The sequence below is a fragment of the Bolinopsis microptera genome, chromosome 3, assembly GCF_026151205.1.
Source record: "Bolinopsis microptera isolate Bmic1 chromosome 3, MBARI_Bmic_1.0, whole genome shotgun sequence".
In the NCBI taxonomy this organism is placed as follows: Eukaryota; Metazoa; Ctenophora; class Tentaculata; order Lobata; family Bolinopsidae; genus Bolinopsis; species Bolinopsis microptera.
In genome coordinates this window covers 6,173,462-6,198,834 of record NC_087074.1, presented here as the reverse complement: position 1 = coordinate 6,198,834, position 25,373 = coordinate 6,173,462, and the positions used below count along the sequence as shown (strand labels likewise).

The window sequence follows — 25,373 nt, the reverse complement described above, 5'->3', positions numbered from 1 at the left end:
ATATAAGCTCTAATCAGCTATAATAATAATATTGAAACATCAATACACTACGCGTGCCACGTTCAAGTTGGGCTTATTACAAAATATTATACATTACTAGTATACATTAAAATACGCTCGTGCGCCGCGCATTCATTGACCACAGACTAGCTATACACCACATCTCCGCAAGCAATCCTCGCGCGCGTGCGCGCGGCAAGTTGACATGGTAACGAACGGAAGCAACACGACATATATTTGACCCACCTACTGCAATCCCCAAAATCCACGTTTTTCTGCAAAAACGTCCATTCGTAACCTTTCACTATTGCCTTTTTTCAAAAGGGTGAAAAGGAAAAAATCAAGTGTATAGAGGTAAACCCCAGTATCTGTAACATTCAGTCGTATTGTGATGCAATACAACTTGATTTGTTCTAAAATCACTAATTAAGTGCGATATAAGTGAGCTATGATAAGTCAAAATTCTTTCTTTGAACGAATTTTAACTCTAGTAAATATCTCTAATATTAATATTTTGTTGAACAATTGAAATATTTGATTTTTTTATTTCGTAAATAGATAAAAAGTTCTGAATATACAACTAATTACAATTTACATAATAAGCATCGTCAAAATCTGGATGTGTCTGGGGTTTCGATATGATCGACATGTAATTTAAAAGATCCTCTCTTTTTCCCGCATATCTTCACGTTCTTTAATGACACGCTTCCAGGATAAGGATGTTTTACGAGGGAGAAACGATATTTCGCCTCTCTCAAATTTTTCTAGCACCTGTAGTGCAGTTAGGTAAAGGAACCAATATTGTGTTTACAGTTATCTTGATGAACATTTCTATCAGAACAAATGTTCATTTATAAATTCAATCTGAAACTAGTGTTTAATGAAGGTGGTTTAAGCTGGTATTGTGGGAGTGGGGGGGGGGGGGTGGCAAACCTACGTTAAAAAGTGATATTTTGAACTTATTTATGTTCTAACATCCACGTGGCTCACCTCGTCTTCAATAGCTGACAGTTTTGAGGACCTCTTATTATTTTTAAGGTAATAAAACAGGTTGACGTAAGACCACAAGTTATGTTCCTGTTTGTGAGTGTCCCAGTCAATTCCTTTTCCAGAAACCTCGTCTTTTGTGAGCCCACAGATGGAACAAACACCGCTCATGTCCTCCAATGAGGTTTTTCTCAACTTCTGAAGTAATAATGATGTGAGAATTAAAATTCGGTAATATTTCCAATAAGACTCATTAGAAATCCTTAAACTGAAAATGATGAGTCGATGTTTAATTTATATGTTACCTTTTGTGATGTAAAGCCGTCTATGACCAGGGCAGTGACCACTTTTATACCAATGATGGAGTAGATGAGCCAGAATGAAACATCAATTGCTATTCTGATCCACATGTCAGTAAACGCTTTTTTATCAGTCCAACTGAAACGTTATATTATATTTTTTGGATGTACTGAATTTAAAAAACTGAAAATATTGAAAAATAATGGATTCACATATTACCTAATCAATTTTTAGGCAATTTTTACCCCCCCCCCCCCCTCCTCCGTAATCGGTTGTGTCAAAATTACACTAGCATAATCATTTGGAAACCCCCCTCGGCTGATTACGTAATATGTGAATGACCCCTATAATGAATTCACAATTTTGAAACATTTCAGCTAGACAAAGGCTGGGCTCATCTGCGAAACCGAAATATTTGAAATGCATTAATTAAATATAATGTAACACAACTATTACAATTCAAGAGTAATATGTATTCTCTAGTACCTAATAGGTGAAATAATTATACGACGCGATATACGGGGATTTTCGAAAATTTTGTACCACCATTTTTTTGTGCCCGGAATTATGAAAAATTTCTGCAAATGTATAAACTGTCCCCATTTTTAGCAGTTTTTTGTAAAGGATTTCAAAGGATTTCAAAGGATTTCAAAGGATTTCAAAATAAAATGATCATTACAATAAACATTGTGTCGGATCTAAATTTTAAAAAATAAAGATAAAATGAAAGTCAAAAACGAAAAAACCGAAACCTGTCCTGAAAAATGCACGGTTGACGGTTATAGTCTAAAGAGTTTAAAAACCGAGCTATTCTAAAAAGGAATGTTCATGACGCGAACAACCAGTCCTTTGTGTCCATGCCTAAGATCCACACATAAATTCCACACTAAGTCAAAAGTGTGAAACGCACACGAAAAAAAACACACTGTCTGATCCACGTTTCGCATGTTGAGTCCGTGAGTCATGTTGTAGGTCCTTCCTTTTCTTTTCTGTCACTCGGGGGGAACCTCCGCTTGTTCACTTTACTCAAGAATCTGGCAGTTTCTCTGATCAATAGGATATCCTTGAAGAGGTCGGCAAAGGTCTCCGCTCCAGAGGTGATCATGGTTCTCGCCTGCTGACCTATGTTTCGCCTCAGGTCGTCGTAAAGCGAACAATCCGTGAGAACGTGTTTCTCATCTTCAATGATCGGCTCAAACATTGGTAGTTCGGCCAGTATACCGACAGCTTCAAGGTCTGATGAAGAACAGTGCTTACAAATGCGACTGAGCGGATTTTCACGGTTGATGGCGTATCTACCGGTCTCGATGTTGAACTTATGAGCACTCATTCTGAACTGCACCAGCCGCTTCACCTCTTCTCCACTGAGCTGCAGGTTCAGGTACGCTTCAGCTGTAAATTCACTTTTGATAGTGTTGTAGAAACTGAGCTTCCGGTTGTTTTGCCGCTCATCGTTCCAACAGTTAATAAAAGTACTACGTAGTGCTGTTTTGAATTGGTTGGGGTAGGTCAACCTGCGAGATGATACTGACTGAAGGCTTTGTCGGAGATCTTCTATACCTTTGTACCATGGCAGATTGAGTGTGCGTTGTTCTATGAACGCCTGTCTGGCTAGACTTGTGCAACCAGCTCTGTCCATTTGCTCAAGTCGGTTGAAATACCCAAATACTTGCTTTGATGCCTTTATCACTAGGGGGCAGCGGCATGTATCACCCCATACACTCGCATTTGAGGTTTTTCTGCCCACTCCTAAGGTCCACTTGAGGAATGAGAGATGAAGCTTTTCGAGAGGATCTCTTGCAGTCTCCTTCAGGAGAGATTTGGTGTTGATATTATCTTGATAGTTTCTGACAAAGAGAGTCTCTGGGAGCCACACCTGACATCCGTATGTCACAATCGGTACCACAAGCGCGTCGAATAGCTTGAATTAGGCTATCCATTATCGGTATGAAATTTTTTATCTAGATAAACAGATAAAGATTTAGGTTTTATCTAGATAAAACCGATAAAACCGATAATTTTCTGCTAAAGGCCAAAGCCAAAATGTTTTCCAAATTTCACAAAAACTAATTGTCGAGCTTTATGACTGTTTTACCAGTAATCTTGGTAAAGTACCACTTCCTTTCTTTTGAAAATACTAGAGCATCAGTTTTCTTCTCCGGGGAACAGTTGTGCACCAATTCTCTTTAAAATACTAGAGCATCAGTTTTCTTATCCTAAGAACAGGGGTGAACATTCTCCAGAAAACAGTATAGCGCTAGTTTCCTTCTCCTAAGAACAGTAGTGCACCAGTTCTCTTCAAAACAGTAGACCAACGGTTTTCTTCTCATAAGAACAGTAGTGTACCAGTTCTCTTCAAAACAGTAGACCGCCGGTTTCCTTCTCCTGAGAACAGTAACGCACTATTTCTCTTCAAAACAGTAGACCAACGGTTTCCTTATCCTGAGAACAGTAGTGTACTACCAGTTCTCTTCAAAACAGTAAAGCATTTAAAGTGATTCAGTGAACCGTTTCCTTATCCTGTGGATAACTTGGAGCAACAGATTCCTTCTCTTGAAGACAATGTTTCACCCCCAGAACACGTCCGGAATTCAATTGAGTGCCCTACCGGTATTTTTGACTTCTGTTAACAGTACCATGCTTGTGCCCGTCTCCAGAATGGTTGTAAGGTAAAACGCCAGCACCCTCTAGAGAACAATGTCAATAACCTTCTCTGGATTTCTGCAGTTCATACAGTTCTACAGGTATACAAATGTAAATAAACATCTTAAGCTCACATCCAAGTAAACTACCCCTTCTATCATACTAGAAGACATTTGGGACTGTTTCTTGGATAACTTGGGAACAGAGAGAGGCAAAACTACTAATATTTCTTTAAAATTTCACTGTATTGTGGCAGTATTTTCGGTAATTTCTAGTGAATTTTTATACCGATAAAAATATATTTTATCTAGATAAACAGATAACTTTTTTTAACGAATTATCGGAGATAATTATCGGTTACGATTATCGGAGTGGATAGCCTAGCTTGAATACGATTGTTCGCCTGAAGTGTCTTAAGTCAATACTGCTTTTTAGCGCGAAGTAGCTTCTGAGACCTTTTTGCTTCAGTTTGTTCTGTGCTACTGCTGAAGAACCGTTGAGGGTAAAGGTTATCCCGAGGTAGCAATATTCTCGAACTGATGTGATGTTGGTTTCGCCGAGTTGGAATGTCAGACTCTCTTTAAGGAGCCTCCCGGAACGGTTGAACACCATCACTGCCGTTTTTCCGATGTTAACGGTTAGTCCCCATTCGATACAGTAACTGTGTAAAACGTTTAGAAGTTTCTGTAGTCCAGTATGGTCAAGGGCAAGAAGTATAAGATCATCAGCCCAGAGGAGATGAGTGATATTAACATTATTCAGTTCAGGGACGTTGACTTCCTCAGCGTTATCCAGATCTAGGGAGAGTTGGTGGATGAAACACTTGAACAGGTCAGGAGACATCGGGTGACCTTGCTCAGTCCCACAGTGAATGTCGATTGTCTCTGACAATCTGTTCAACAGTTTGATTTTTGCTGAGGAATGTGAATACATCTGCTCGATACATTGAAAGTATCGACCTCTTACTCCTAGCTCCCAGAATTTATAGAGCATGGCATCTCGGCACACAGAGTCGAACGCCTTCGCGTAGTCGACGAAGCATCCATATAGCCTCTTTTTCCGTTGCGTTACATACTTTTGGATGCAAGTTGAGAGTGTTAGTATGTGGTCACTCGTCTGTGCTTTTTTACAGAACCCTAGCTGGTTTATGGTGTCTGGACAGTTCAGTGACCGGAATGTGAGTAGGCGCTGTAATAAGATAGTTGAAAACAGCTTCCCAACATTGCTCGCCACGGCTATCGCCCGGTAGTTGTTCGGATCGTATACACTCCCCTTTTTGTGCAAGGGGGTAACTAGAGAGGTCGTCCATGGATACTCCCCGAGTTTCAAACAGTGGTTGAACAGGTGAGAACAGCTGACAGCATTGGTTCATCTGACGAAATGAGGAACTCATTCAGGATTTTATCTTCGGCGATGGCTTTCCCTTTCTTAAGGCCTTTGATGGCGGTCCGAAGTTCCTCTATTTCGATATCTTTGTCCAGAACTTCCACGAGTTCATGAACACGAAGTTCAGTCTTTCTGCGTTCCGTGAAGTCAGCAGTTTCTTCATTCGGGATGGAAGGTTTTGAGTACAGCTCTTTGAAGAATTTACAGAAGTTCATCATATCGAAAACGTCCAGCTTTGAGCCATTTGAGGAGAAGCTTTTAAGTTTCTTAAAGCGACTCCAGTTTATGTCGCGCCCCTCGTCAACATCACGACAAAGAGATTCCACGAACTTGGCCTTCTTCTGTCTCACGAGCTTTCGGTATTCGCGGCGTTTGTTGTAGTAGCTGTCTCTCAGTTCTTTATCAAGAGGACTTTTACCGTATGTTTTAGCTAATCGATTTAGTTCACGTTTTTCGATGATGCAGGCAATATCAAACCATGGAGACTTCGGTTTTGCCCTTTTGTATCCCCGAGTTTTCCTATTGAGGGGTTTTTGTTTATGTTTTCTAGGTCTTGGTAGGGCCTGATCAGCCATATCACGATAAATGCCGACGATGTTTTCATTGAGCTTAATGACATCCTCCTTTTTTACGCAAACAGCTTCAACCAGTTCCGCGATTCTGCTTGCAAACTGGGGTTCTTTTTGGACATCTAGGAACTGCTGTTTATTCTCTGAAGCATTCTCGTCCCATTTGTGTTTTATTGGGGCTGGCTGGAGTGAGGATAGAATTTCGTCCGGATCAATTATATAATTATGACTCAGTTTCAGTGTGCATAAGCATGGGCGGTGGTCTGAGAATTTCGTAAGATCTAAGACCTTAAGACTTTGCACCGATTCCTTTAGCATGGGGGATGCTGTTACGTAGTCTACAACGCTGTGTCCATTGTAATTAATTGAGGTGGGTTCCCCAAAGATGTCTCCTAGTGTATCACCATTAAGAATGCTAAGGTTCAGACTGGATATGAAGTCCAGAAAGAGTTTTCCCCTTGGGTTTATCACAGAGTCTTTGCTTGATCTTTGTGACTTTTCTGGAAAGCTTGCGATTGTTGAGAAAGCCTCGATGTCAGCTGGAGGTTCATCATCAAAGTTAAAGTTGAGGTCCCCTGTTCTTGCATTGAAGTCTCCTAGAACCAGTTTCTCGCCGAGATCTGTGTTTTTAGCAACAAAGTCAATAATGGATTCGAGTGTTGACTGGGATGGTCCACCATTGCTGTTTTTCAGTCCCTTTTTGTAGGATGACTGCTCTGGGGAGTCGTATACGTTGATTATTGTGAACTTAAGAGTATCATCAGTGGCGGGGCAAAAAGTCACCGCTTGAATATCTGGATGGGAGCTTTTTACGGGCTTGAAGTCTCCTGACAGGGATCGATGGACCCCCACACATAGCCCACCGGAGCGCGAGCCGGTTCTAAGGCTATTGTAGCATTTGAAGTTTGGAAGGTGGAACTCAGCCTTCGTTTCCTGCAGGCAGAATATGTTACACCCAATGAGAAGTTTGACGAAGTCCTCATCATCGGCCTTGGGGCCCTCTTTGAAGGACATTGCGTCATGAATGTTCCACGACAAGATCCTCATAAGGTCTTGTTGGTGGCTCGTAGTCCTATCAGGTATAGAATTAATCATTGCGCTTCCTTTTCGGTTTGTATCCAGTTTCGTCCTCGTAATTCCCGTGACTGGTCTCCATGTCTACAGTTCTATAAAGAGAATCACGAAACTTCAGCCAGGTTTTCCGTTGGCCTCTTTCTGAGAGGAACAGTTCTACGCCATTTTTTCCTGTCCCTTTGTTTATGAATCCACCGAGATTACGATTACACGATGTAAAGACACGGTTTCGGTATTTTTGTCCTGATCTGAGGTTGCTCACAAAAGTTGACAGCAAGCCATTAAAGGATTCAATCTCCTCGGTCAGACGAGGGTAGCCAGGGATTGGGATGATCGCTGATAGGCAGAGTTTAGCCGTTGTCGATTCGAGGATGTTGTAGACCATCTGTTTATATTTACCGTAATGTTGCACTAACTGTAGTTATCAATCCATCATCTTCTAACCAGAGATCTACTTAACTTAATATTTTGACCCTCCCTGTGTGAGTTGGAGGTGACCCCAGGATGAAAATTTGGATTGAGATGACGATATCGGATATACTGCTCATGGTTATAATATTTCTCTTACTTTTTAGCTTTGCGGTTATTCTGGTTATAGTTCAATTGCGGGTTTTGTATTTCCCCTCTTCAAGTCAGATGGAAGACAAGTCTTCTTTGACCCTTTTTGTGTCTCAGACGGAAAAAGAGGATTTCGAGAAGCTCTACCGAAGGGTCTTTATGTTTATAGTCCCGTTCAACATTCCGCTTTGTATCTTAGTTTTAGCTGTTTGTACCACAGTGCTACTATACTACTGGAGGAATCGCGGGACCCTCACAAACAAAATATTTCTCCTAATAACAGTTGCTGATTTGATCACGCGTGTGTGGCCGTGGGTCACCTGATCCTGATGATATTTGTTGTCCTCACTCCTCCTATCATATAACGTGATACCTCGTATCTCTGCTACCGTGTGTGTGGTGATGCACACCGTACTGTCACTGCTCGGCTACGCCTTATCTGTCCTCTTCAACGTGGTACTCGCTGTTTTGAGGACTGGTAAAATATCCTTCCCTTTCCATCAGGTTAATGTGGGAGCTCTGAAGATAGCGATAGCTTTTGTAATCTGGTTTCTAGTATTGCTGTCTACAGTGGATGTTTGGTATGTCATCTACGTTGAACTGAATCTTGGAGAGTTCCCTTGGATTACACTTTAGCTGAATGTCGCGGTTTCTTTTGTCGGTCATAACTTGTCGAAGTTTCATTCATGTTCACATACCCAGGAACGTGTTCTTGATGATCCCAAACTTACTAGCAAGGTTGTTCTGTTTAGTTCCGATAACCGTTGTCCAAGTTTGCCTGGTATCCCAGTTTTTAGTCACATGGCTCAGAGCTCGCGCACGTGACCCTGACCACCTTGTGGTCACTGATTGGTCACATGTGAACACCACAGTCTCAATCCTGTCAGCAGCTTTCTTGGTCTGTAACTCTGGAATAGCTGCTCTGCAGTTCCAACTCGCATCATTTCGGATGATCCCTTTGCCTTGTTGGTCTGTGAATTGATGGTAAGCACGACGCTGCCGCTTCTGAACGCACTTCTGACATCACTCATCATATTTACCAGAAGTAGGGAAATGAGGAGGAGGATCGTATTGATGGTGATCCGAAGGGTTTTGTCTCCAGCTCGATACTAAAACTTGATACATCTAATTGAACAGCTCGCCATTAACATGGGACGGATAACATTATAACTCTGATCGATATAAGTATAATATGGTAAATATATGTTTGAATTTCTCGCGCACAACTCCTGGTTGATTATATTTTTTTGATCCTGCTTTCGAGAATTAAGACTAACATTCAATATTATGGAATGATTTCTACATTTTTCTTAAAAGATTTTTGTTCGAAATACCGTTTTTGTTCGAATTTAGAGCTTCACTTTTTGTTTTTGTTAGAAATACCACCTTTAAAATTAAATTTAGGAAACAAAACTTGGATATTTTTGGAATAATTTCACCTAAATTTACGCCGCCATTTCCGCTTCGCAGATAAACATACCTCCTATAATTATTAACATGATATTAGGAAGTACCTGTAGTTATGGCCACCATTGCTGTTTCTCATTGAGTATCTGATGGCTGTACTAAAACATTGAGCCAACGTGTTGCAGTACTCCATCTTGTCGTTATCAAACATGGAGCGAGCGAATGTAAAGTAAATCATGGAGTAGATGTAGATAATAAACACTGCAAACGGTATTATCACCTGACGGAGGAATAATTAATTAATTAATTAATTGGGTTTAAATCATAATTAAAATGTAAACGTCCGTGTTCCTCTCCTCTTTAGATCAACCATTTGCATTTGTAATAGAAACGCAAATACTGCTGTGTACACATCACATTTCACAATCAGTAAATTGAAGATCACCCTGAATTTAGCTTATATCCTCCTCTTGATTAAATACCCACCAAAAGTTGGTCTCTGTTGGCAGTGGCTCCTCGTATTACTCTGGTGAGGAGATCAAACATAGCCACTATATGCATCAAGTGTACACAGTACAGCTGACCGTGAAAACTGAAAAACAGTGTGAACCGTGTTACTTTTAGTGTATTTAATTTGATCATCTCATGCAATACGCCCCACGATAGGTTGTGATGAAATACAACGACAAAAACTGCTTAAAATAGATCCTTTCGTGCGGTTGGAACTATTCGTATTAGTATTACTCACAGTATTCCAAGAGCACTGCAACTAATCATTATAAGAAGCCAGACATTGTAGAAGGAAGTGATGTCAATCTTCATCCTGTGTTTTGTGTTCTTGTGGGCGTTGGCTTGCTCTGAGCTCTGTCCTAAAGCGTGAAGTTGTGATTTTGGACTAACAGCAAATCTATTGTGTACTATTGCAATGAATTTTCTGATTGATTGAAACCCCCTCGTAAGGGATTGTCTCTGAGGACTAATTTATTGTTTACATTTTATTGAATTTCTATGTGTGGCAGTATTGCAATCATTGAACCATTCATGGTTAGCCTGATCTGAGTATCGAGACTCTGAGTTTTCTTAGACAAACAGGACCACTTCTTAATCATCATGGTATTTCGTCGAACCCAGTTTGGGAGGTTTGTCATGTGAATGACTCACCCCAGATAAAAGCTCTCCAATTGAATGTTGGATGGTCGAAGCGGTGCCAGTTAGTTGTCGCGTAGGTTGCAGCAAGAAGAATAGTGGATGCGAGGTGTACAGCCCCTGAGGTGATTAGGTTCATTAAAAGCTGCTTTATTGGTCACTGCACTGATTGCACCTTGAGTACTGGGTATTTCTGCACATCAGTCGAAGTTTACCACCCGAAATAATGTCGGTTGAATTGAGCGTTCAGCTTTTTATCACGTTGAACGCTCGAAATCTGACTGACATTTCTACCGGTTGATTTCTACCAATGTGTACAAGTAAGTTTACGTCACAATATTTTTCCATCCGATAATATGATATGTAGAGTTTGAACTTATAAAAATGGCTAGATTTATCTTACCTAAAATGTCATGAGCCTTAGAAAAGACCTTGCTCACACAAACATTAGTTGAGTTATTATCTGCAGGAAAGTTCTTTATCTCAATCATATTCGTCAGACTCCCTTCTCCGCACGTTTTGTCGCCGCTAGTTCTCATTCCGAAATCTTCCAAATCTACCAACAACCACAGCTGAAAATAAAGCTTATAGATACCCCCTTCGTGATGAAATCATCAAATATCGTTTCCCGTTAAGAATTTCACAAATTTTGTTGCTTGATTTCCATCATTACACTGATTACATTCCTTTTGTCCCAAATTAAATGACTAAACTTTAAAATGACTAAACATTAAAATGACTAAACATTAAAATGAAGTTGTAAGACATTAAACCTGTATGACGATAGCAAGTAGAAGAACAAGCCAATCCCAGAGAAACTCCAGTCCGACCAACTCTTTCACTATCGGTATTTGTTTGAGGTTGTACATGTTCTTCATGTCTTTTATTATCTGACCAACAGAAAGTTCTAGATCAATGGGTTTTGGTCAAAAACAAAGGCGAAAGCTACATTTATTTACGAACTGGACCGATCCGTTCGTCCCATTGCGTGAAATAGTAATATTACATATAAAAAGCATTTAGTTATTCAGAATTTGAGATACAGGCCACCCTAGGTTCCCGTTCAGAGGCAGCATCTACTGTTCACTTTTACCATTTTTAAACCCATGCTCACCTCTTAATTCTGAAGTACATGAGTCATGAAAGGGTGTTAAATGTTAATTAAAGGGTGTTAAATGTTAAATGATAAATCCAGACTGACCTCTTCCGACCAGCCAAGGAAGTCCACGTTCTTATCAGTGAGAGTTTTCCTGGACAATCCCCACAACATCTGATCCTTTACTTTTCTCCGTATCAGGTCTTCGTGACCATTCTGGATTGGGAAGTACAGTTTCTCCAGAGAATTTCTCCACATCACCTCCACTGATTTTATCTGGGGAGAGGGGCATTAAAAAATGTGGTGTGATCTTAAGTAAGCTTTTACAGCAGGTAGTTTCTGAGCTTAATTTCTTTGAACATTGAAAGTTGAGAATAAATAAATGGTAGATTGAAAATCTCGATGTCCCGTTTTTGTACGTTAAATTATAGACAAATACCGTGACGTCTTCCGCAATGGTTTTGTCTATATCGGGAACAGATTTGTCCTTTGCTGAGAATCCTTCCATACCTTCTATCTTCTTCAGGACATTGTAACCCTTAAAAGCCGCCATTGAAGACAGCTCTCTTAACTCTGGGAGAAGGAACTTCAGAACTTGATCGGAAAATGGGAAGAGGATAGGGGTGAATCACGAAGCGACATATTATATTTATCTTACTTCAAAAGTAATGTTATGTGAATCAATGATAATTCCAGTTTTAGGCAATGTTTATTGATCATAGTTATAAATATAAAAAGTGTACCTGGTGAGCTTTTTTGGTTTAAGATTTTCAATTGATTGACGACTGACAACTTTAAATCGTTGACACTCATTACATCTGATATCTGGAATGAAGAGACTTTACTATGGTGGGGTCATCAAAATATAAAAGCCAGAGGTTCGATAAATGGAAAGAAATTCTACCGATGGATTATTCAAGTGCCATTCTATTTATAAATAATAAAGGCTAAACTATTACAGGAAACTAATAATAAATAAGGTTGTTAACCTTTTCTCCAACATCTAACAGCTTCTGATCGTACTCCAGCAAGGTGACCAAAACATCGTAGCAGTTAATTCTAATCCTGAGAACATCTTCCACGGACACAGTGGACAGTCCGGGCTTGATGTTATTCTCCTCACCTGGGTTCTCATCACCTGGGTTCTCGTCACCTGGGTTCTCATCACCTGGGTTCTCGTCACCTGGAATATTGGTTAACTGATCTTTTCTTTTAGAATATGGTCACGTTATTAATTGTGGCAGAAGAGTGTGTCTTTTAATGAATGCAAAATATAATTATAGTGACACTAGAAATTTTAAACATATCTATGAATAATAAGAATATGACAGTCTTCTTAACATATTCGTCGACATGAATTTTCAGGAACGAGCAGTTTTCAGCAGCGATCACCAATCTAACTAGTTGCGGGATCAAAAACCTTGTAAGAACTATTTAAACTATTGTTTTGGTCACCTGAACTGTCTAGAGAACTGATATCCACCAGGAGCCTATCTGTGCTCTCAATAATCCCCATTTCTATTGCATACTCTTTCGCTGTAGTGTTTGTCGACAGCTGAAGGTTGTGTTGTCAAAATTGATGGATTTAGTTTACACACGGAGTCATATATAACACAGGCCCAGGCTGCTTCCGCGATCGCGATAAATTGTCAATCACCTTGATTCCTATTCAAATTATAATCCGAAAGGTTCCGTCCGCATCCTAGTTCGTGATGTTAAAATGTAGAATGCAGCGCGTGTTATGTGTGTATGCCTTGAAGAAATGACAAACAACTTCATTCGTAAGTACTCAAGTGTAAAAATGTGAAATACAATATTTGTACTAAATCTGAAAAAACTCCATAAAAAGCATCAACTTAAAACAGTTGGAAAATATAAAAACTATCCTATGTCTACAGTTACGACAACCTATCTGCAACTGCAGGACTCGACCACCATGTCTTCGTATACAGTAAGATGGAAGTCCCGCCCAACAGCTATGAGTACAGTAAGAGGTTTAGTTTGGTCTGATACACAGGAAGCTCCCTGTACCTCTCCTCCGACTCCGCTATAGTAGAGAATGTTCTGGATGAAGGCGTGGTTTGTCATTGGGGTCTCCTCGTGGTCAAGGTGGCACTCTCCTGAGCAGATGTGAGCATTGAACTCCATTGGAGCTACCACTGAGTTGAGGCCGATCTTATTGAAGTTAACCATCAGGTCCTGAACTTTACAGTGGGGAGATGCAGATCTTCGTTCCAAGTGGTGGGTCTTACCAAACATCTGTAGGAAGTGTCTTCTAGCGATCTTAGCTGAGGGTTGAAGGATCTCCTGGTTCTTGTAAAGGAGGGTGAGATGAGGTTTTTCTTTTAGGTTTATTACTTTGTTAATTGGTAGAGATGAAGTAACTTCTATACCATGGGAACTCAGGAGAGTCTGCTCAGCTCTGATCACAATATCGAGAGTTTGTAACGAGGAAACAAGCTTGTGTTTAATCTTCAGAGGCAGAGCTGTTGGTTTTAGTGATCGTGAGGAGACATTGAACTTCTGCTCTGTTCCCAAAACCGTAATTACAAGAGTAGACATTTCTGTTGTGGGTTTGAGGTACACTATCAGTTCTACGTCTTTAAGAGTCCCATGCTGGTGACTGTCTTCGGGAAGGGTGTAGGACAGACTAATCTTGTGTTTGAAAATCTTCGTGGAAGTAGCTTTGGTGCTGACTATTCGGTTGGATCCTGAGTTAGGGTTATTGAGTAGCTCTTGAAGGTGTTTAGGAACTTTGGGATTGGTTGGAGTTGCTTTGAGAGAATGGTGGTCGAACCCGAACCCTCTCTCAAATGTTTCGCTGATCTCATTGGAGATTGTCGAGGACAAGAGAATAGCGAATGTGAAAACTGATAATAACATCGTGGTTGATAGAAAGTGATTGCAAACTGAAGAGGTTTAAGAGAAACTGATATATTCTGAACTGAGATTCACACTTTTATATAAAATATGAATTCGTCGCTGAACTACAAAGCTGGTTAGCTTGTCTGGCGCTGCGAGCAATTATTTGTTACTCTCTGTCTAGCATTCATCTCAGATCTACTGACTAGAAAACGAGCGTCTCACCAAGTGATCACGTTACCGTGACCAGATTCAATTACCTCCCGTCACCTGATCTGGAGGTCACTGTCAGCTGAACAAGGGAGATGAACAGCTGGCGACACGGGATGGCAAGCAATCACGTGACTGGATCAGCTGACAGGATGGACAGGTACTTTCAGCATGTTGGGATGGTAGGAACTAATCATGTGATGTACAGACTATACGTACAGATTATAACAGATGGTTGATAGTCTGTAGCCATAAGCCACATAACCGTGACATTTAAACCGCAGGTAACCGCTATTAAGGAACACTGTTATGTAGCACTGTTATGTAGCACTGTTATATAGCACTGTTATGTAGCACTTTTATGTAGCACTGTTATGTAGCACTGTTATATAGCACTGTTATGTAGCACTGTTATGTAGCACTGTTATGTAGCACTGTTATGAACATTGAACACTGTTATGCAGCACTGTTATGTATCACTGTTATGTAGCACTGTTATATAGCACTGTTATGTAGCACTGTTATATAGCACTGTTATATAGCACTGTTATGTAGCACTGTTATGTAGCACTGTTATGTATCACTGTTATGAACATTGAACACTGTTATGTAGCACTGTTATGTAGCACTGTCATATAGCACTGTTATGTAGCACTGTTATGTAGCACTGTTATGTATCACTGTTATGTAGCACTGTTATGTAGCACTGTTATGAAGCACTGTTATGTATCACTGTTATGAACATTGAACACTGTTATGTAGCACTGTTATGTAGCACTGTTATGTAGCACTGTTATATAGCACTGTTATGTATCACTGTTATGTAGCACTGTTATGTATCACTGTTATGAACATTGAACACTGTTATGTAGCACTGTTATGTAGCACTGTTATGTATCACTGTTATATAGCACTGTTATGTAGCACTGTTATGCAGCACTGTTATGTAGCACTGTTATGTAGCACTGTTATGTATCACTGTTATGAACTTTGAACACTGTTATGTAGCAGCTAGGCTGACTATCTGTCGTATATTATTATAAATAGTAGTATTATTATCTGTCTATCATTATGAAACGTTATTAACACCAGATTGAACTTTTGGAAACTTACCATATCACCTAGAGCCACTAATGTGTCTACAATCATTTTGTTGTGTTGTTTCATTCGTATCTGACAGTTGCTACTCGCCTCGATAAGATCATGCTGAAAAAATTAAGTCGATAAAATACACCGGACTTCGTGAATTTAAGTATCTAATAACACTATAAGTATATCCACAAGTTGCTACTTCTGAAACACAAACTTTAGTTGCGTTTACTATCTAAAGTCGACCCCAAAATGTCGGCAGTCAGCTTGCACCGATGTCACGTGATAATCCAGTCTGATAATAATCACATATTGTCATGTGATCCTATCAAAGTATCAACCCGACGGTCGACAACCATTGTTTTAGCTGCAACTTATAGTCAGTTTATAACAACAGGGCAGTACAACAAGCCGTGTAAAGCCCGTTAACTTACTTTAGGAATTGTTCTGAGTAGGGTTAGGAGCACTGACAGAAAGTTGTGTGATACGATCTTGTTGTGCTGGTTTCTCAGATAGTCCTGAAATAATGAGAGTTTACTTTAAAACTGGACAAGATCGCCACTGATCCCCTATTTATTCAGCTGTGGTGATTTGGTGAGTTTCTGCTAAAGCACACTACGGTGGAGAGGAAACTAGGGCGGAGGACGGTGCAGCGGAGGACAGTTCGGTGGAGGACAATACGATGGGAAAGAGAGACACTTGCAGCAGTCCACTCTACCCAATTGTGGGTTCTGGTAAATTTTATATCAACAATATGATACACGACCGCCACCTTGGGCCATTTCTCAGTTCCTGGAAAAGTAGTTCTACTTTTCTCAGAAAATTTTATTTAATCTCCCACGCTTTCAGCAGAGCAAATGTGATTTAAGTTTTCAGCCCAACAATTAGACACGAGTTGGCAAGTTCAGGAGTAGCACCGTACAGCTCTGTTGTGCATTACGAGATAAGCACACAAATATTACCGGAGTATGTTATCGATCTACCTGTCGAAATATGTGCGATAATTGTCGGTAGAGTTGTGAGAGAAACATCTTTAGAACGTGTCAGGACCATGGTATTACTTATAATTGATAGATGTGGTGATTCTCATGTACTGTAAGTGTACATAGTATCAATTAAAAGATTACAATGATACTTGAGACAACTGGAAATTTTTTTCCCTACTCTTGCCGAAGGCAAAAAGATCGTAGGGAAAGAGTAATCCGCAGAACATGAAATAGTCAATACCTGATGTGTTTATGAAAACTCAAAACGTAGTAATCATTCATTCCAGAAGCTGATTGCTTGCTTGATTATGAGACGGTTTTTAGATCTTATATTTAATCGAAAGGTTTTATTTAAAATATTATACTTCTTCAATTCTAAGCCCTATGAGTGATTTTTCCGAAATATTATGTGTACTTTGAAAACCCTTATGCATACTCTTTATTTAAAATCTTATCTTACTTTTAATTAGAAATCTTATGCAGAATTACATTTAGTGGTCATTATTTTAGTAATTTTGAAAACCTTTCCAAAAAAACGGGTAAAAACTCATTATCACTGATCATGGTATCCATTTAGACAAGCAACTGAAAATAGTAGCTTCAAAAAAGCCACAACTAACCGAAAGTTTATAGTTAAGGAATTATAGTTTGGATAAGATTAGTCGATTAGGATAAATGAGAAAAAAGATGGCACCTGAAACTATTTACTTGAATGGAAACCCAAGCATGGGAAGAGATCAAGAGGCAGGCCTAGGAAGAGCTTAAATGATGTATTTATTGAGGATGCTGAGCAGAGATTGGATCGGAATGGACTCACGATTGATTGTATGAGAAGATTAGCTGCAGACCGAAAGGGATGGAGAAATGTTACCCGCCGAAGTTGTATAATACAAAGTAATGACGCAGTCGACGCAGACTAATCCTTTTGGATGGAGATCTCGCCATGTAACATGTATGTATGAATCTATAAGTATATAAACAAAACTTTTTAGGAAAATTAAGTTTGACCCATATCTACATTCTCAGAAATTGTTGTGCAATTCTGGCACGAATTACGTGAGTTATTAAAGGGTTGCGTGTGGGCATTGACTTTTGGGCCACCCTGTATATACCTGAATCTTAGAGGTCTTGTTGCTGAGCCTGCCGATGAACTGCACAGCCAGTCTCATGTGGGGAGTGGCCGTGTCTATGTCGATGATGGGTCTGGCAGCACTCAGCATCACGTTACGCGCCATGTTGAACTGAATATATCCTGCAATGTGGGGAATCATCACAACAAATGTATGGACCATTCCAGGTAACGTAATTATCAAAAGTGTCTACTTTTTCGACTTCAATGGAAAATAGCAGTCAGTATTGTATATCGTCTCTTTAGTACTTATTTTGGTAAATCTTTCATTAGATAGTTAGATGCAATTGGTTTCAATGTAACATCAATAATATATTTTGAGATATCACCATCGGAAATTGGTAACGTTATATACAGGGCTACGCTACATTTCGAGTTTACAATTAATTAAAATGTAAAGTTCAGTCCAAAGAGGGACCACGAACGTGTAACACATCATGCAGGAATGCCTGTAAATGAAGTACAAAAACATTTGTGTTTTAGTTCTGTATTTGGTGTGCCTGATTGTGTTGCAACGTAATTCACAAAACCCGGTAACGTAATTCACATGGACACTTTTTAATGCAAAACATTGTCCTTCTATCTTTTTCTTGAGTACTATGTGTTGTCTTATATTAGAGTTATCTGTATGTTGAACACTCGTATTTAATACTATAAGCCCTGGGGCCTTGAGTTTGTGTTATAAAGTGCAGTTGTTTTCATGGTTTATTATTGATCTTTTTTGAAGAAAAAAAAACGCCATCAAAAAAGGTGTAACGTAATTACTAACGTAAAGGCTTTCGAATGTCTTTTTGCTAAACATCAAAACTAGAAAAAAATGGATGATTCTCAACCAATTCTGTTAAAGAAATTTGTTGATTCAAAACTTATCATACATATCACGATAGGTTTAAGGTGTTTTTCAGAATGTAGAACGACTTATAACGATCTTTATGTCACGGTTTAAGGTATTTTTATGATAAAAGTAAAAAAATTTTAAACGCGTGTATCTTCTAAAATAATACATAGACATCCTCATGCGGTTATATATTAACGCTTTCCAGTTCCTAAAAGAGAAAATTCTCTTCTTTTAATTTACATGCTGTACTATAACCTGATTACCTAGTTTCAAATATGATACTTGGTGACCCTCTTCTATAGCTTCATATCCTGTGTATTTATATGTTGAATTTCAGTGAATTTATTTCAGTGATAATTTATAAAATAAATTAATTTATATTATGTTGTTCGGGGAATTTATAACGTAATCAAACAAACGTTATTATATTCTGTCATCCAGCGATTAATAGATATTAGTTCGTTATTTTGTAAGTTTGGATAGCCAAAAAAACAAAAAACAACAGAAGTCTGACCTGACACAGCTGTGTTAATTTGATCCCAAACCCATTCAAAAATGGGTTCCTCGTTCGACATGCACACTTGCAACATCTGAGTGATAATATAGGTAATGATAAAGTTTAGTACCCTGACTGGGGAGACAAACATGCTTGGAGTTGGGTAAGATACAGAGACAAATAATTAATTTTTAATCAAAATTGCAAATTAATCAAACCTGCTTTTGAGCTCCAGAAAACTGGAGAAGATAACAAAGGCAACTGATAGCAGGCTGAGCAGATATGTTCCTGCTGATGAGCGAACAGAGCATCTCCACAAACCCAATATTTAGCAGCTGGGATACTATAACATCCCCAATATCCTCCTCGTCCGCATCCTGGGCACAGTATAATATTAAAGCGCTATGTTTTGTAACCGTTGTGAAATATAAAACACTATTTAAGTTTTATTAAAAGTAAAACTGATCAACTATTAAAAACATAAAAACTAGTGAAAATCAATGAATAGTTTTAATGAGGTGTTCAGAGAATGAAGTTTTTACGTTTGTACTAGCGGACCCATTCTGTAGGGTCTTCAACTGTAGCGTTATGGAGTTGAGGAGTTGTTTGACGATGAACTCGTTCTTTTGCCTCTCTTTCCTCAACCAGGAGAAGACTCTTTTCAGCAGGGACCACAGCTCACCGTCTTTATACATCTGTTAAATCGTTATTATGTAATGGAGTTCTATAACATTAACAGCAGTTGTCTTTATACATCTGTTAAATCGTTATTATGTATTGAAGTTCAATAACATTAACAGCAGTTGTCTTTATACATCTGTTAAATCGTTATTATGTATTATAGTTCTATAACATCAACAGCAGAATTGTATAAAAGCAGTTAAAACCAACTTATGATTTTTGAAGACAAGCATTCAATCAAATCTATAATTTAATGTATAAGCTTGACAATTCTTGTGATCTAAAATAAACAGATTGTATAGTTAAAGGTTAGTGCGATTATTATTTATTAGACAGTACTTCCAGGTACTAGGATGGATTTGACTTTAATGAGACTTTAATGAATTTCAGAGCTAGTTACTTACTGTGCAGTTACTAGTTACAGTTACTAGTTACTTACCAGTAGAGCCGGCACGTTCCTCGTATGTAATTGATCCAGCACAATATCCTTTGCTCCGGATATGACGTTGGTTGGGCCCTTGAACACTATTTCCGACAACGTCTGCTGTCCTGTTTTGGATTCTTCCAAACCTAGTGTACCTAGGAGAGAATCCATATTAGGAACCTTGCACTCGTACTTTTGTTGGCTTAGCTTTTAAGTGTAGCCCACACCCCACCATATCTTAATTTAACGTTTTGAAATGGATGTTGGCCGCAATAACACAATTTCCGGGTATCAAATAATTATATCAAATGCTGGTTCCTAATTGGTACTATCAATTAGGAACCAGCATTTGATATAATTATTTGGTTCCACCTGAGTTGTGAATATTTTAAAAAATCTAATACCATCTTTAATTACATAAAAATCAAGATACATGTCACAAATTTCCTATTCATTTCCTTATTCCTCTCTTAACAGGGTTCAAATTCACGTGGCGTAAAAAAATCCCCAACCAACCCCACTGACCCCGAAGTTCGGGGTACCATCAAAGGGGGCGCCAAATCGTCGTTTGAATGTGAAACAATTTAAGCAGGAGGTTCTGTTCTATAAAATAGCGGTGGAAGTAATTTCATAGGTCCAAAATGACTTTTCCAGATCCAGTTTAAACCTTAAATTGCACGTAACTAAATTACAAGAACTTTTTATCAGCGAATCCTCTCAGATTACGTAATTCGTAGAAACGCTACTGCATTTCCACGCTCAATAAGAAGCCGTAAATTCTCAGGTCGGTAACTTGGTTTTGTGAAAGGTAGTAAAAACAAAAAGCACTCCTGATCTTATATTGGGTGATTAGTGCGCTGCTCGACATCGTTATATGCTCTAAATACTCCTAATAAACCCTTACAAAGCGAATTTGGACCCCTAATTGTACCCGCTAATGGAATTGGAGTAATCAGTGTCCCAGTCTCCCACGTACAGTAAATTTGCTCTTATACCATAGTTTTCTTTAAAGCTTTAGGATGTAGCTTTCCTAACCGATTTCATTATATTTCGTTTAGTTTAGTCGAGTGGTTTTGGTCGTTAAATGAAATGTTGTCTCTTTCGTACCCGGTGTTACTGCTCGTAGTCTGTGGTAAGTTAAACAACTTAATAACAATCTGTTTAATTAACGTAATAATTTTATTAAAATGCTCGATCAGACCAAAATTAATAAAGCGATCTTAACTTAAAATATCTTGTACCAAAACTATGAAACATCTCAGACGCTGTATTGATTAACCTTGAGCGGGAGATCACCCTCACATCAGACATGGTGTCGCAAAGTACGACCTACTCACGCCCTAACCGTAAGTACGGCCCAGAAATGGCGATCGACAAGGACAAAGCCACTAAATCTCACACTGTTTGCGAAGACGGTAATAACGTTTGGTACAAGGTTGAGTTTAACAGGGAACATGCTGTGGAGAAGGTGGTTCTGATTAACAGCTTTGATGATGAATACAAAGCTAGAATGGACGGAACTGTGGTTATGGTACTGCTAGGGAGCGTTGAACACACCTGTGGAACTATCAGCGTGACGTCACAAAGTACAGAACCAGAGTACTCAATAAAGTGCAATAGTTGGTGGGGAAATGGGGTTACCTTGGAGGGAGAGGCGGGGAAACAGGATGCCTGCATTCATATGAGAGAGATACAAGTTTTTGAAACAGTCAGCATTGGTAAGCTTTTAACTTACCGTGTTATATTTTGAATTTACAGTGAGTGCTATAGGCTTTGACGTAAGCATGGTTCAGATTGAATAATACAGGGATTCCATTATAGGTTTTTTTAATACTTGATAGACTTTAATCAAAGAACCCAGTTCAATAGAGGGATATCTTTATAGCAGAGCTACATGAAAACGTGAGGGCAAGGTAATATAGCATAGTTATTCAATAACTCAGATATCTAACGTTTCGTGTTTTTCGGCATATAAAAACTCACAGTACACTACTGAGTGTGTAGGCTGAAAAGTGACATAACGGCACGCCATCTGAAACTATTAATTTCGCCAGGCTGTCAAATTGGCGAATATGCTTGAAAATACGGAGTCTGTATAATCTTCCCAATCAATCAATCAATCAATGCCCGTTGACTTAATGTCTGATTGTCTGTATTGTGGTGCTGGACGAACATGAAGATTGAAGAAAACATAATTTTGGCATGCATTCTTACCCGGCTCTAGTTTGGCATTCAAGGAATCCGCAACATTGAGCGGTATTAAGGCTGAAGTTGGACACAAGAAATAAATAGGTTGTAAATCGGAAAAATGTACCGTAATCCTTGATATTATAAAGGAGTAAAGGGGACTAGTACAACATAGGAAAGTTTTGCAGAATTAAATCTTAACCTTTGATCATTATGTCGTCCAGTGTGTGAGTGTGTGTTATTGAACAATATTTCTCAGTAAACTATAGAATCTAAGCTGATGACCAATAATCAATGATCAGTTTTTAACAGTAAATTAATCTTTTATTGTCACCTACCAAGAACTGTTTTGCCCAGTATGTCTAGCTCTTCGCTCTTCGAAAAAAACTGGTCCGGTACGTCACTTTTTACAGTCTGCAAATTTTAATATTAGCAAACAAATAAGCATTAAGCTGGAATTCACAAAAATTTATTAATATATAACGTAACAAACATTTACTAAACAAATCTGATTACCTAAATATTTTATCTTCACTTGTAAAATTGGTTGATAAAACAAATTTGTTTACAAATCTCGAAATCAAATAATCACAATAACTTTTTACCGTTCGAATTATCTTGATAACTTTTTGAAACATCCTGTTAACTCGATTTTGCTCCTCCATGGTCACTTTTCCGGCCTGCATGGATCTTTTTCGTTTCAACTCCATAATCTCTGAAAATTAGTCGTTATAATTATATCAAGAGCATTTATATAAACTGCCCCATAAGAACTATTCCTCTCTGAGAGAGGCTCTCTCTAAGGAAGTTGGAAATAACATGACGCCTTCAAAAAGTTAATATCCATGCTGAGAAATAGTCAAAATCACACTTCAAAGTAGGTCACGTAGAAAAACAACGCGATGTAGCACAAGTGCAGGTCAAATGAATTGTTCATTCTCATTAAAACTGTCAAAGGTTGGAGTCGAACACGAAAAAACACAGTCAATGAAAACAGAAATGCAATTTAGTTTAAAGAAACATACATGAGCAGATTTGATCAGCAATTTCAAGCACACTTACTCAATTGCCAATCTAATTTCAAGGTACAGCTTATTGTTCGATTGATTTGCTTCGATTGGAGCGGTTCTAAGACTGAAGATGGAGACGAAAATTGAAGAGGCTTATGATAAATAAGCTGCCATTATGAGTGATACTTTATAATTATGAAGCGAACTATAATAGAAGGCCAGGATAAAGCTCTATAAGTAAATCTGATCGGGCTTTATTCTTTTATTGAGCAGCATCATGCATTTTTGCAAAAGAGTTTAAGGAGATTTCAGAGTTTAAGCTGATCACAGATCAGCTCCCTGATTCCCCAAAGCCTTGATAATGAGCACTAACTAGCAGTGAGTGACCCTTCATAATTAATCCTCATTCCTATTTTATAAGCCAGGTCAGGTACCAACTTCTCTTTCTTGATATCTCAAATTAGGCGTTGAAAATTGAAATGGCGCGAGTAATTAAATAATAGCAGGTGTTCGCAATAAAGTTTAAATTTTACTTCTTAACACATGTTTCGCTCTCAAGTTTATGAGCTTTAACCTTTGTGATTAAATCATCTTTACCTCAATCAGTTTGACAATTAAATTTTTCTAAATCTTCAACAAAAGAGTACAAAATCTAACTAAATTATGAGTCGCTTAACCCAATCAGCCCACTTAGCCACGTAACTCAGTGCACCACTACTAAAACGAGGCCTGCGTCTCCAAACTCCAGATCAATTCATCGAGATGAAGCTATTCGTAATTCTCGCAATCCTCAGCAGTGTTACTGCTTATAAATGCAAGAAAGACGGGCTCCAGGCCGACCCTCTGGACTGTGCCAAGTATTACTGGTGTCAAGGTGATGCTGCCACACAATTCTCCTGTCCTGCTGGACTCCACTTCAACCCTGAACATCTCTACTGTGACTGGCCCGCAAATGTTGACTGCAAAACTGGTCCCACTGATGCCCCCGAACCTACTAAAGAGCCTAAGCCAACAACAAAGCCAGCTCCAACCACCCTACCAGCCCCAACAACAGAACCTGCCCCAACTGAGCCCCTGCCTGACCATGAGAAAGAGGTAGTTTGCTACTTTATCAACTGGGCATGGTATCGTCCTGGAGATGGGAAATACCTCCCCGAGGATATCGACCCTAAACTCTGCACCATTGTCAACTACGCTTTTGCTGTTCTCGGCTGGAACAAGATCATCGCCATGCACGACAGTTGGGCTGACAAGGACAACAAGTTTTACGACAGAGTTGTGGCCCTGAAGAAGGCTCCAGGATCTAAGGTTAAGAAAGTTTACTTGGCCATTGGAGGTTGGAACGACAGTGCTGGATCCAAGTACTCAGAAATGGTTACTGACCCTGCCAAGAGAAAGAAGTTTGTCGACCACGCAGTACCCTTCCTCCAACAGTACGGATTTGATGGTCTGGATCTTGACTGGGAGTATCCCAAGTGCTGGCAAGGAAACTGCAAGAAAGGGAAGGACTCTGAAAAGAAGGACTTCGCTGATTGGTGCGATGAGCTCAAGGCTGCTTTCAAGCCCCACGGACTTGGTCTAAGTGCTGCCGTATCTGCCAGTAAAACCATCATTGATGCAGGATACGATGTCCCCCGTCTCGCCAAGTCGCTGGATGAGTTGAACTTGATGACCTACGATTTCCATGGATCATGGGACAAAAAGACCGGACACAACGCACCCATGTTCCCTTGTGAAGGTGATGATATCGACTTCTTCAACGTCGACTCAGCTGTAAAGTACTGGATCGCAGCGGGATTTCCTCCTCGTAAGATCATGCTTGGGCTCCCCATCTACGGAAGATCCTTCAAACTGGACGATCCTTCAAACACGGGATTCCACTCACCAGCCAGGGACGGTGGTAGCGCCGGAAAATGGACCAGAGCCAAGGGATTCCTAGGTTACTACGAGATCTGCCAGTTCCTAAAGGAGGGATGGACCAAAGTGCAAACCCCTGATTGCGTTGTTGGGCCTTATGCTTACAAAGACAATCAATGGGTAGGGTACGATGACGTGGAGGCTGTTAAATTCAAGATGAACTACGTTAAAGAGAATAAGCTGGGAGGAGGCATGGTGTGGGATGTTTCTATGGATGATTTCAAGGGACTCTGTGGTGAAGGAAAGAATCCATTCCTGACTGCCATGAACAGATATCTTGCTCCTTAGATATACAATTACATAGATTTTCGAATAAAGGAATTTTAAAATTGTATGATAACATTAGCGTCTTTTTTATCTTTTGGGTTGAGAAACTTA

General features: G+C 39.3%; 3 protein-coding genes across 3 annotated transcripts; 1 reads left to right on the top strand and 2 right to left on the bottom strand.

Annotated features, from left to right (window-relative positions):
• Nucleotides 1-549: 549 nt before the first annotated feature.
• LOC134812309 (uncharacterized) lies at nucleotides 550-22,777 on the bottom strand. Its single transcript, XM_063819690.1, has 23 exons — nucleotides 22,674-22,777; nucleotides 22,407-22,482; nucleotides 19,897-20,036; nucleotides 19,319-19,471; nucleotides 18,995-19,153; nucleotides 18,795-18,870; nucleotides 17,426-17,565; nucleotides 15,762-15,845; nucleotides 15,352-15,444; nucleotides 12,622-12,721; nucleotides 12,156-12,334; nucleotides 11,910-11,991; nucleotides 11,606-11,739; nucleotides 11,272-11,442; nucleotides 10,844-10,960; nucleotides 10,474-10,642; nucleotides 10,086-10,190; nucleotides 9,673-9,793; nucleotides 9,411-9,516; nucleotides 9,032-9,204; nucleotides 1,293-1,425; nucleotides 991-1,185; nucleotides 550-771 (listed from the first exon to the last, which is right to left on the bottom strand). The coding sequence occupies exons 1-23, from the start codon at nucleotides 22,752-22,754 to the stop codon at nucleotides 655-657; spliced, it is 2,904 nt and encodes a 967-aa protein (XP_063675760.1). The 5' UTR covers nucleotides 22,755-22,777; the 3' UTR covers nucleotides 550-654.
• On the bottom strand, nucleotides 13,075-14,049 carry LOC134812349 (uncharacterized). The gene has a single exon (XM_063819740.1). It carries the CDS (start codon nucleotides 14,047-14,049, stop codon nucleotides 13,075-13,077), a length of 975 nt encoding a protein of 324 aa, XP_063675810.1.
• A 1,003-nt stretch (nucleotides 22,778-23,780) lies between the features above and the next one.
• Nucleotides 23,781-25,335, top strand: LOC134812389 (probable chitinase 10). The gene has a single exon (XM_063819786.1). It carries the CDS (start codon nucleotides 23,841-23,843, stop codon nucleotides 25,281-25,283), a length of 1,443 nt encoding a protein of 480 aa, XP_063675856.1. The 5' UTR covers nucleotides 23,781-23,840; the 3' UTR covers nucleotides 25,284-25,335.
• The last annotated feature ends 38 nt before the right edge of the window (nucleotides 25,336-25,373 follow it).